Source organism: Sesamum indicum, linkage group LG3 (genome assembly GCF_000512975.1).
Source record: "Sesamum indicum cultivar Zhongzhi No. 13 linkage group LG3, S_indicum_v1.0, whole genome shotgun sequence".
Classification (NCBI taxonomy): domain Eukaryota; kingdom Viridiplantae; phylum Streptophyta; class Magnoliopsida; order Lamiales; family Pedaliaceae; genus Sesamum; species Sesamum indicum.
The window spans coordinates 12,698,041-12,710,654 of record NC_026147.1 but is presented as its reverse complement, the minus strand read 5'-3'; the positions used below and the strand labels follow the sequence as shown (position 1 = coordinate 12,710,654).

The following is a 12,614-nucleotide window of genomic DNA, read 5'->3' as shown; positions in this document are numbered from 1 at the left end:
ACATCAAAAAGGTTGGGTGTAGCACCTAACACTGTCGGCTTCCTGGTTATATCTTGATAACAACGAGACTATTATGCAAGTATGGAAGTCGAGGCCTCATTAGAAACTCTTATATTATTGTATGCTATGAATAAAACCCTTATATCACACAAATCAATAAAGTTAGGTTGTGCATTTGATGACAATCATAAAATCAACTTCAAATGATTGATCTAATTCGAAAACCCTTCAGAAAGGGCATTAAAAGATTCTATAGAGACTTATCCTAAATGCGACACTCATACGATGAGTGTCATATTATTAATGACAGACGTAAACATCTTAGTAGATGTTTGACAAGGAGTTGTCAAGTTCATTGAACTGACTCACAGAAATTGCCTTATGGAAGCTCATGATGCATGAGTATAATTAGAATCCCTAGACTGCGTTAGTGCTCTAATTAGTTTGAGAAATTATTAATACCCTACTATGTGGTGGAGTTACGTAACCTTTGTATAGTATGGTGAAAATATCAACTCTACCTTGCTGAAATTTTAATTTTAAAAAAATATCTAATGTTGGATGAATGTTATAAAGGGGGGGGGGGGGAAATTACACCACCTTTCTGAGATTTGGTATAATTATACATAAGCCTCCTGCAGTTTAAGAAATTACATCTAAACCCTTGACGTTTATCTCTATTTAATAAATAGATCTCTCTATTTAATAAAGATTCATCGAATTTGCTGATATTAACAAAAAAAATTGAATAACAATGCATATTTACTCCCAATTGACTTATAACTGATTTATTACAAGTCAAACATTAATATTTTTTAACCAAACTATCCTTATACACTTCACACGCTAATGCATGTCAGGATATGTATTTTCAGCCCTCTAAGGGTAGTTTAGTTAGAAACAAAATTATTTGATTTGAAATAAATCAATAATAAGTCGAACAGGGGTAAATACGAATTTTCATTCAATTCTTTTTTTTTTTTTCTAATATCAGCCTATTCGGTGAATTTTGACAAATACATGAATCTATTTGTTAGACAAAAATAAATATCAAAATTCTAGATGTAATTTTTCAAATTGTAAGGGGTCTACTTGTAATTATACCAAACTTTAAGAAAAGACGGTATAATGATCCCTAAAAAAATGTAAAATTCTAGGTCAAACGAATGTTATTATAAATAAAAAAATGTACAAATTCTAAAAAATATGTAGCATTATAATTCAAGGCTCAAAATGATATTTTGGACAATTCAATACAAAATTTGAATAAACTCTAAAGAAAACTAACATAATGAAACGGTTGGACGAATGTAATTATTAGAGGGCATGAATAATTTATCAAATGAGACAAAACTTTGCAATTGTATCAAACCTTAAAATTCAGAGAAATGTTCATTTCTTCACTATAGGGTCGAACAATATAAATAATATAGATTAATCATATTAATAGTTGCCCTTAAATATCTAAGATTAACGTATTGAAATGTGTTTCAATTGCAAATTTTTATTTTTTTCTGTTAGTCAAGAGAATCATTGCTCTGATAAATATAATATATATGGAAAAAGGAGAGAATAGATCAATGAGAACGGTACAGAATCCTAATTAAATTTGATGTCTTCATTGCAATAAGTACAATGTATGGTCAGGTCCATCTCTAAGACAACCTTGTTTGTACATTTCAAGTTTACATTGAAAAAGATTGTGCTAAAAATAGATGTGAACTACACAAATGCAAAACCTTGTAAGATTATTACTATCATTCACCCTCTATATGGTAGCCCATCAATCCCCTTCCTTCTGAAAAAATTAAAGCCCCAAAAGTAAGGGAAAGAAACAAGAAAAGGTAAAGTAAAAACTCAACATATCCATTAAGACCTTCATAAAAGTGGACATATAGCACAAATCTCCATCCTGCCAGCTTCATGTCATGAGTTGTTCCTCTAAGGTAATCACAACTTCTAACAAAATTTGTGTGTGTATCTTCAAGTCATTTTACTTTGAATCTGCCTATGAATATGTATTAGGTACTCGACGTAAGAGAGCCCACTAGGTGTCTTGTCTTCTACCATGTAAGAGAAAAACATCATCCCTGAAATTAATGATGTAGATAGTAAGGAAACAAAAAGGAAAAGAATCTGTAAAGAGCAAATTGTAAAGGCCAAATAATAGTCATTGATAACAACAGCAATAGCAACAAGATGTTGAGAACCACCCCTCTTATTACACGGCAGCTGCTGATGAATAAGTATAACAATAACAATTTTCCAAAACAACAAGTAAGATTCACTAAAAAGAATCTCGCATTCACTAACCTGATGAATCTCCCTTCTTGCACAATTTCAAGCTGCAAATAAGAAAGAGAAGTGAAAAAGTGCACGAAGATAGTTTGGCATGTCACTCAAGAAGTTTTTGTTATCATGCCACAAGAAAGAATAAAGAATGATGGTTACCGTAGGTAGGAACATCGTTGGCGCCTTATTTCATTTACAATAGCATTCAACTTCTCCGACAACGGATTGTCATATTGCTCCAAAATAAACTGAAATGTGAAAAAAAAGCCATAAAATGTTATTTCTTTGCAACAATAGATTTCTGAAAATCTATACTGCCAATGAATTTACTGTTGCAAGTAACATGTTCTTTTGGTCCAGGAAATTAAATATACAAAACAAACAAAGAGCTGCAAAGATAAAATCAAAAAATTAGAAAACATGGAGAATGCTATTAAGATTGAAACACTGAAAATTAAATTTATTCCGCATGAATTACTGCATGCAAGATGTATAAGATATCAGTTTAACCTTTTCCAAAAGTAGAAATCCTAGATTTAGACTCTTGGCCGGGCGATAATCCAATTCATGTGCTCCCATAGTGCACTATGATAATAAATGAGTTTTAACATTTTAAAATGAGAATATCTAACTGTCAAGCATGTCAAAAAATACCTGATTCGAAATTTCTTCAACTGATGAAATGCCAAATAACTGTTGCAGAACATTTTGCTGAACAGAGGTACCAACATAAATCAAACAGTCTTGTCCATTCTCAAGTAGATATATTCCATCATCAGAAACGTGCTCGCTGGAAAGGGGAATAGAAGTAGGGATAATGGAATCATCCAATTCCAACTCCTGACATTTCAACATTAAACTATGAGATAAGCATACCCTTAAAACAATAATGACACCATCTATCGGAAAAACTTCATACCTTCTCATCAAGTTCATGAATGGCTATCATCCTAGGGTAAACCAATGGGATTACCAAAGGAGTAGGTAAAGGGGAAACATAATTCATCCAAAAGGACCTATCATCAATTCTCCCATCAGTACGCAGTCCATTGCTCTTGAGTAAAGCTGACAAATGAAAAACGGAACGGTCACAAAGCAAAATGCTACATATGATATGAGAAAAGAACCCAAAAGGAGGACTACAACAATAAATAAGTCAGATTAATACAAGTACAGCAACATGAAAATAAGATAAGGCTCTCTCAGTACATAATTCAGGTCAATACAAGTACAGCGACATGAAAATAAAGTAGGCTCTCTGACACGTATGAAGATATCCATCAGAAATCAATAGAATCTTCATATGAAATCCTACTGCTGTATGCTAGTAAATATGGAAAGTGGTTCATGTCATTGTGATGTGGCATTTGATCATCCACACTCATTATCCTCTGTTCTCAATTAGTAGAATGTCTTTTCTTTTAACCTATTTCGTGGTCGCATATAAAGGGCGTCAAACAACTAATGAGATAGAAACAACCCGTATTTGTTTTCAAAATTTTAGGATAAAATACACTGTTTGAGTTACCATAAACAGAATCAAGCTATCCATGGTTTCTCCTACAAACTCAAAAGAATCAGTTATTTGGAAGAAGCAGCTCGAGTTAAAAGAGAAAAAACAATGAAATCATTCTAAGTATATGAACCGTACCGAGTGTATATAAAGGCAACAATTTAAGTGCTTCAGGCAGAATAAGTTGACCAGAAGATGATACTGTAGCGCAGAACTTCCTGTATGAATATAAAACGTTGATGCAAGCATTCGTAGCTTGATCTCTGACTTGAGCAAGAGGACCTGATGGAATTTCATTAGCCGCTGTTGCAAGAAAATCAGAGTATCAGAGTGAGTACACTAATACTGCCACATATAACATATGAGCCAAACAAAAGTTTCCATTGTAGAGCAGCTCAATGCAATAACCAGATGCAATACAACTGAAAAAACAGAGAAGATTCAGGAGGAAGGAAGGATATAGCAGAGACCAAATTCTATTTGCTATAGGTACAAACAAGCACAGAGAGACACCAGCAAGGGACAAATTGAAAAGGCAGAAGTCCAACAAAATTATAACAGCGAAGTACCTTGCTTCAAGATACAAGCAAATTGGGTATCTAAGTCAGCAGATCGGAATAGATTACTCAACATGTTGGTGCAGGGTAAAGACAAGGTTGAAACTCGGATTCTCCTTTGGCCATATACAGTGGTGTAAAGAAGAGCACACTAGAGAACATAAACATGTTAAGTGATTAGATGACCAACAACTTCTCCAACATACAGAAAGAAGAAAAATCAATAGAAAAAATCTCGTTTTCCCTGTGAAAATAACAAGAAAATTTCCATAGATGATACAAATATAATTTTCCGAACAGATGATATTACTGCAGCCAATTATAATTATACCTGAAAAGCACATTCTGATCCTTCCTGCAACTTATCATCATGTTTTAGGGACACCATTATTGTCTTGTCACAGTCAATCTAGAAAAAGGAAGATTCATTGAAGACGAAAAGTCAGTGCCACAAGTAAACATGAATTGGAAAAGATACACATGTAAATGCATTAAAAGTTCCCTATTTGTAAGTGGATAAATCTTATTAAATAAAGCAAGAGAAGAATTTACAAGGAACAAGGTTATATGCAGCTCTTGTGCAATGAGAACATTATAGAGAGAGAGGCAGACAGAAGTCAGAATGAGAAAAATTTTAGAAAATCCCAGTGTGGTTGTAACTACAACAATAATAATATACAGGACTAAACTCCGTATGGCTAATAATCGTATCCAATATGTGGCATAAACAATAGATAGAAGGTAACAAGGAAATAAATCATTTTCTTTATTGAATACAAAGCAGTGAACAAATGCAAAGTAGGAGATACAGAAATTTCAAAATTATTTTCAGCGATCAGATGGACAGATATGTGAGACATCAAAAAGTTGCTGTATAGGCAAGACGTGCCAATCGGCGAGTTCAGGGATCCAAAAAGTTCTGTTTCTAATATCTTGATCTATCTTGTTAATAAATACAAGATTAGTAATTAGAAAAATAATTTTATAAATGGAGATGCATATACATATATATATATATATATTATGTTTGTGTATGAGGAAGCGAAAGAGGGGCATACTGCAGGTAGATCCACATCTGTTGGAATGCGCTTACAGAAGTTCCCAGAATATTCCTGAACTTGAATACCCTGGTAAGATAATACAAAATGTTCATCTTCACTGGCCAAACACTCAGTTATGCCCTGAAGAAATTTTGTGATCTTCACACAAATAACAAGCAAAGAAATCCAAACAACTAGAAGTCACCTGGCTGCATCTAACACGCATCACGGCCTCAAATCCTTGTGGCCTCATGACATTCCATCGAAGATCATTGTAAAGCTTAGCAGCATCAGAAAGAGCTGAAAAGGGATAATAATAGTACACCTGGAGAGAAAAGAAAGCCTTTAATATGCAGAGCTTTTAAAATTATGAAAAACTATTCTATATGCATCTCAGGCTTGTAGAAAACTAAATAAATGGTTTGAGAGGGCGTAAAAAATTCATATTGGATTATAGATGATACGATCACAAAATATGATATAATCACTCACAATACTATACGCCTAAAGAATCCAAATATTTAGTATACCTGGCCCCCAGTAGTCTTTGGTACAACAGAGAGAGAAGCAATATCCACATATGTTTGAGTGGTAATGAACAAGTCAACACAGACCTGAAAGTGTTTAGAAATAATTAATAAATGGCAAGAACATAAATTGAATTGATCCAAAGTTGAAACAAAAGCAATGAACAAGCATCATGTAGTTCGGAGTGAATATAAAGTTCACCTGGTACTCTGCAAATTCAATGGCCATGGTTTTTAGCGTTTTGTCCACAGGTTGGAGTAGTTTGTGAGCTTCCTGAAATCCAAGTTTAATGCAATTAATTGAACATTTAGTATCTGGTGGTTTCTATGGTTCATGAACTTAAAGATGGCAGCAGGGACACAACAAACTTGGCATGTCATTTCTTAAAAATTTGGGGCACAGCTCGTAGACAACTCTCCGAAACATTATATAAATATATATATGTGTATATATATAGATTTTTTCATGTTCTAGAAGCATTCATATAATTATATATTACATACATATATGCTTGCGCAATATGTATGTATAAAAAATGAATAAATATGTATGTGTCAAAAATGAAAAAAGAGTTTTGACTTCGATAAAGAGACGTAAAGAAAGCAAGCTTGGATGAGGTAACACTAACTTTTCAAGTATTCCTAGAAACTTTTGTTCTTGTTAATTTTCAATTACCCATATACTTTCTGAAGTATATGAAAGAAAAAACTTGAAGTAGTTTTTTCAAATCTAAAAGAAAGAACATATATCTAAATTTGATGGAACAACTCCTCTTAGTGACTGTCCAGAAAGGATGACAAAACAAAATATATGCTCACCAGAATCCTCATTACATGGCAAATAATAGTGCATTAATACGATTCACAGAACTCAGAGAGACTTAGACAACAGTGTGGTTCAACTAGAATTTAAAGAGATTAGCTAGCCAACTTTTCAAAGAACTTTCTTTCTTCGGAGCACAAAAATTTGAAATTACATTAATCCCGTCTGTCTCAATCCTGGTAGTGTGAGGGTCTTTTCCCCCTCCCGCCTCAACACACACATGCACATATATCGATATACATACATGTAGGTTCATGTATAAATTCATATGGAAAATTCTCGATAGATAAGCACAGCGTGAAATAAAAACAAATCTATATAGGGCATGTATACCTTTTCACCTGCTGATATATTACTTCTGCCTTCTGCTTCTCTTGCAGAAAGGGATCCAATGCCAGTTGAAGGCAATACTATAACATCAAAAACCAAGTGTCACAGAGGAGCAATATACAGCATGGAAAGCCTAATATGGAAACAAGGCACTAAGAAATTCAAGAGAAAATTTGTAATACCTATACATATATATATATATAGAGAGAGAGAGAGAGAAACACACACACGGTCAGAAGATACAGGATTGTTTATCCAACTAGTCTCATATGTAGAACAATCTAACAGAATTTGATCGATGCATGAAAATAATAATTGTTAAATAGAACACAAACAAGTTCAACAAGATGATTTTTACAGTTTAAATATGCTCGAAAACATGTATGAGTATGTTACATATGAAAGAAAACTTGCTTGCTTACCGGATTGGAAAACAAGAAGTTTGCCACCAGTATTTTTCATCGCCAAGAAAGCAGCCTAAGGAGAGAAAGAAGAACAAGGCACAACTAAGAATTAATACAATTCACATGCTTAAGTCATGCCAAAATTATAATGAAACGGCATGTATCGCCATAAGTTCTCAGAAGTAGTGGCTTAAAATTGATTCTTCCTCCTGACGGATTCCTAGAGAAATATGCTATGCCAGAAGTTCCAAGATTTCTCCTTAACTGCTACTTGTCTTACCATGACTAGTCCTGAAATCTTTGGGCTGAAGAAGATATTATGAACGTTTCACAGTCCTAGAAAGAGTATATACCCTAATTATGGATAATTTTTTTAATAAGATTCACTAAATACTTCCCCTACCCAAGTGAAACTCCACTAACTGAGTGCTTAGAGTTGTTCACATGATATAAGCAAGTGTTAAGTATCATGGTACCGAACCTTTACTGCGGCACCAAAAGCTGAATCAGCAATTCTATTATTCTGAAACATTGTAGGAATGCTTTCCAGCAATATCTCCAAATGTTGACGGCACTGCATTTACCAAAGTTATTCTCAACCACTTGGCAAAATTATAACATAAGGGGGCTTGAGATACAGCAAACATATAACTAAATTATTTTGCACACAGGTAAAACCTACAATTAACAGAATAACACCTCACCTCAGCAAGTTGTACTATAACATCACTTTCAAGAGGAGTGTAGACATCTTGTACGTCAGGAACTATAAGCATCAATGGCTGCAACAAACCAAACAAAATAAAGTTTAGCAAATATTGCAGCAACATTCGTTCTATACTGATGGAAGCCATTATCTGGCTCCAGGGATGAGGTGATCAACATGATCAGTCTAAGGACTTCCACATCAGGAAAGTTAAAGACCATCTCAGAAATGAAATAACAATGAGTATAATTGTTATAACATATTGGCCCAAGGTAAAAGAACCTAAATGTTTCAAGGACACGTAATATGTCAATTGATGACCAAAAGGGCGACTCTCCACCAACCTGCTGTAGTGCACGTTTTAAGTTGTAGAAGTGAATGGTAGAGTCAAATGTAGCAATGCCCACCATAGTTCGAGGACCCTCCTGCAGAAAAAAACCAACCATGTAAGCTTGCTCTTTCTCTAGGAACCGATATTCAAAAGATCATTCTTGTCCTCCTTCCTGAGTGGAAAACAAAGGTTTATGCAGCCAGAGAGTTATCTTGAAATGGTTACTGAAGTAATGATGTCACATGCCTTAAAGATTAATCAATGGTTCTATAGCTCTTGCAAATCCATAAATCTTATAGATGTCCTCGAAAATTCTATATGAGAAAATACTTGGCATCTGCTCTGTTGATTGGAAAACGGCAACAGTATAAAGAAATTCAAGAAAAGCATGTTGAGGCCTACCACAAGGACAACTCAACCCATAACTATCATATGCTAAAAGCGCGAAATTTTTCCTTTCAAGAATTGCAACTATTAATTTCAAAAGCTTAGACGAGAATTCAATCTTAACATCAACTTTAAGGAAAAAATACTACAGCAATTAGACTCATCAATCATCAGAAACTTTATAGAGAGTGCTCAAGATAAATGTTAATGCATGAAGAATACATCCATGAACTTACAGGAAGATCCGATATTACTTGGCTGATTGCACTGCATGCTGCTGCAGTCGCGCCAGTTTGTATGGCATTCATTGATACATCAATAAGGAAGAAAAATACTGCGGGCATTGGATCTCGCACCTGACACATAGGGCACATGGATGCAAATGACAAACACCTTAAGAATGATTAATAACACTTGATCACCCAGATACAGAAAAAAGGGCCTTGGAGGATCTCAGCAAAGTTTAAATGCGAGACTAAAGTAAATATATTATATCCAGCACCAGATGAAACCACAACAGGAAGGCCAAGCTATCCTGAGTACCCACACGCTTACAACATTCATACAAATAACTAGCTATGTAATTGAGAAATACCAGAATTCAGATTTGCAAAGACAAAGATGGGTACCAATGAAAATTTATCATGTTGATTGATCTACCTCATATTCATCATAATTCCGTTCAACTTAAAACCCATACAGAGTATATAATATCACATATTCACATATATTATTAACAAAATATGTCAACTCATATCTCTAGTCCAAAACAAATATTTCAGAAGGATTTGTTTAGTAGCTCAGCCCCAAGACTGGATGAAGCTTTTCGGCATTGTTTTTCCAGAAAGGCATCCAAATATATGTTAAATTAAGTAGCATTACCTATCATGAAGAACCTTTAGATGCTGTCGGATACCAATAATATAAATCTTACATCCAAAAAGGCCTTCTATCAAATGAATCTTCCAGGTCACTTTGATTTAAAATACAAACTATTCTCCAAACATTAAACCAAACTAAAATGTTAAACCCCCCATTTCCTTGTAACATTAACTTTCATCACCATGTGGTACTAACCATGTATTCCTTAGAAGCAATAAATTCAACAGTTCCCCTGCATAGTTCAGGCCTTTCATCAGCATCTCTGCGTCGACCATCCGGACCTAAGTTGCAGTGATAATCACGTGGAGTTTCATCCGTAAACCCTGCGAATGACAATTTAAGAAGTGTGGACCAATAGTTTGATAACTTCATATGCTATATGAGACCAACAGTTAAAATAGGGCAACAAATTCACGGAAGATATGATACAAAAATAAATGCAGTAATTGATCACATGTGATCCTATAATGACGAACAGACAGCATCGAATTCGATGGTCATGGATTTGAGGCTTAGTTCGGACTGACAGACTGGTTTTGATATTCAGATCTCTTTTTCAAGTGTTTCTAACTATGCAAATGCATTAACAGCATCTAATGGATATTAAATAGCAGCCATAATCAACTATTTCCTTATTCCAACAAGACAGCACAATGATAACTAACTAATTATTACACAGACATTCAGCGAAAAAGTTAACCTTACCACAAAAGTTACAAATGAAGCGTCGGCCTTGATCAATAAACTTCATGAAAGGATTAATGTAACCTTTGCAACGAGAACACCGAACAGGACCGCTTTCCCCAAAATCGACAACCTAACAGGCGTAGTAACAATTCACATCAAAAGAGTCAATCACTATATTACCCTAATAAATAGTCAAGTGCCCATGAAATAAATCTGGATGATCTCACAGTTAAACATGAAGTCGTATCATAAACAAACTAACAACCATTAGTTTAGGTGATAATTGTAAAAAGTCTATAAGTTCACCAAATATCACCTAATCCTAGTTGCTCTCTCTTCCCAAGATCAAAATGCTCCTATTTCCTTTTCCTGAAGAGCACAAACAATATTCCATTTCCTCAACTGACAAATTACTGTATAAAAGGTACTCTTACTTAAAAGAACTTGATCTGGCTGACACTGAGTATCAGATGTGGCAATGGTCCAATGACTGCATTAGGTGGAAGTTAGCAGTAATGGAAGAACTTTCAGCAAAGTCAACACATTGCATTATACAATCAGAATAACCTCTTTTGAAATCGGATGGCTAAGTAATGGGAATGCTTACTGGTTTACTAGTTCGATTGATTAAATTTATCTAACCATTGGTTAAACTGGTAAGATCACCATATGTAAAAATAATTAATTTATATCTATAACATTGCAACTAATAGTAAAATTAAGAGAATATAGGCCATTTTCTCATCACTTTTTCCAAGTGTTCATCAGAATATAAATGATAAACATAACGCAATAAGAACTTTAGTCCGCTAACTAACCAACAAGTATACGAAAACATCCATAATCCATTAACCAATTCAACAAACTTGAAAGACTAATCCACCCAGCCTTTGAGATGACAATTTCTCTTCAGGCGAAATTTTTGTAATATAGTCATTCCACTTCATGAAAGCTGATTCAGTTAATATACCATGTAAGTGAAGGCTTCAAGTTAAGAAAATGCAGTTGCAATTGCTTGGAAGACCACCCATAAATCTCATTGCCATCTCTTTGCATTAATGTTCAGAAAACCCATTTGAAATTGCTTAATTTGCTTGTGTAATAAATCATTTCAACTCCTTTAATTTATATTGAGTAGCTCTGCAACAAAACTTGCATTTATCATAGACCCCACTTTGAAAAAGAACAAAGTTCAGCTATTCATTTCTAAAACAATACCCTGCTTTAATAAGCATTATTGAAATATTAACTAAGTAAGAATAGCCAAAAAAGTACGAGGGAGAGTAAAGGGAATGAGGAAGGACGAAAGACAACCCTCTTTTAACTTGCCGTAAAAGAAACCCAGAGGTATACTAGAAGACAAAAAAAAGTTTCCGATGATCACTAATTAACCATTTTACCAGTTTTTTATCCGGCACCGGCTATTTTTAGCAATAATCTTTACTATACAAGTCCTCTACTTCATGAAGCTGATACATGAAAATTGAAGGCCTCAAATTAATAAATTGGAGTTCAAATTGCTTTGAGACAACCCATAAATCTCACTGCCATCTCTCTGCATTATTGTTCAGAGAACCCATTTGAAATTGCTTAGTTTGCTTCTGTAATTCCCATCATTTCAACTCCTTTAATTTCAATTAAGTAGATCTGCAACCAAAACTTGCATTTATCAAACACCCAGCTTTCGCAATAACAAGTTGAGGTGTCCATTTGTAAAACAATACTGAGCTCTAATAAGCATTACGGAGCTAGATATTGACCAACTACGAAACCCATAAGTACTGCAGCAAACAAAGAGTCAGCATGCTGAAATGGTTCTCGGCGATCACTGATCAACCGTTTTACTAGTTGTTACCCGCTTAGCACTGCTTTTGACCAGGTCTGACCAAAAAACAATCATTTCCTACCAATTGACCCAGAAAGAGGTTTATGACCATGTTAAACAGCCAGTCTAACCCACTTTGGGACGTTCATCATTAGGAATATCACGCTAGTCAAATTTCAGGCCGACGTAAGTACAAAGAGGCCCCAATACAAGGATCAAAAACATGTGTGGGGCTAGGTAAAAGACACTAACATCTTGTATTATTAATAGGAATTGGACAGGAAGCATCATGATTTATCAATCAGACATA

General features: G+C 34.4%; 1 protein-coding gene across 4 annotated transcripts in view; it reads right to left on the bottom strand.

The window, feature by feature from the left end:
* The window catches only part of LOC105158184 (protein transport protein Sec24-like At4g32640), a 16,854-nt gene continuing 5,834 nt past the window's right edge, over window positions 1,595-12,614 (bottom strand). For 3 of the 4 annotated variants that reach the window (XM_011074835.2, XM_011074837.2, XM_011074838.2), the window contains exons 7-26: window positions 10,498-10,609; window positions 9,988-10,115; window positions 9,147-9,266; window positions 8,537-8,617; window positions 8,191-8,268; window positions 7,968-8,060; window positions 7,505-7,559; window positions 7,086-7,162; window positions 6,132-6,203; window positions 5,933-6,016; window positions 5,608-5,727; window positions 5,421-5,489; window positions 4,694-4,771; window positions 4,375-4,513; window positions 3,944-4,108; window positions 3,212-3,357; window positions 2,947-3,132; window positions 2,452-2,540; window positions 2,314-2,345; window positions 1,595-2,090 (exon numbers count right to left, since the gene is read on the bottom strand). In XM_011074835.2, the coding sequence (XP_011073137.1) occupies window positions 1,984-2,090; window positions 2,314-2,345; window positions 2,452-2,540; window positions 2,947-3,132; window positions 3,212-3,357; window positions 3,944-4,108; window positions 4,375-4,513; window positions 4,694-4,771; window positions 5,421-5,489; window positions 5,608-5,727; window positions 5,933-6,016; window positions 6,132-6,203; window positions 7,086-7,162; window positions 7,505-7,559; window positions 7,968-8,060; window positions 8,191-8,268; window positions 8,537-8,617; window positions 9,147-9,266; window positions 9,988-10,115; window positions 10,498-10,609 (2,031 nt within the window). In that variant the 3' untranslated portion in view covers window positions 1,595-1,983. The remainder of the gene's footprint in view (window positions 2,091-2,313; window positions 2,346-2,451; window positions 2,541-2,946; window positions 3,133-3,211; window positions 3,358-3,943; window positions 4,109-4,374; window positions 4,514-4,693; window positions 4,772-5,420; window positions 5,490-5,607; window positions 5,728-5,932; window positions 6,017-6,131; window positions 6,204-7,085; window positions 7,163-7,504; window positions 7,560-7,967; window positions 8,061-8,190; window positions 8,269-8,536; window positions 8,618-9,146; window positions 9,267-9,987; window positions 10,116-10,497; window positions 10,610-12,614) is intronic. The other variant, XR_847509.2, reaches the window with a different exon arrangement.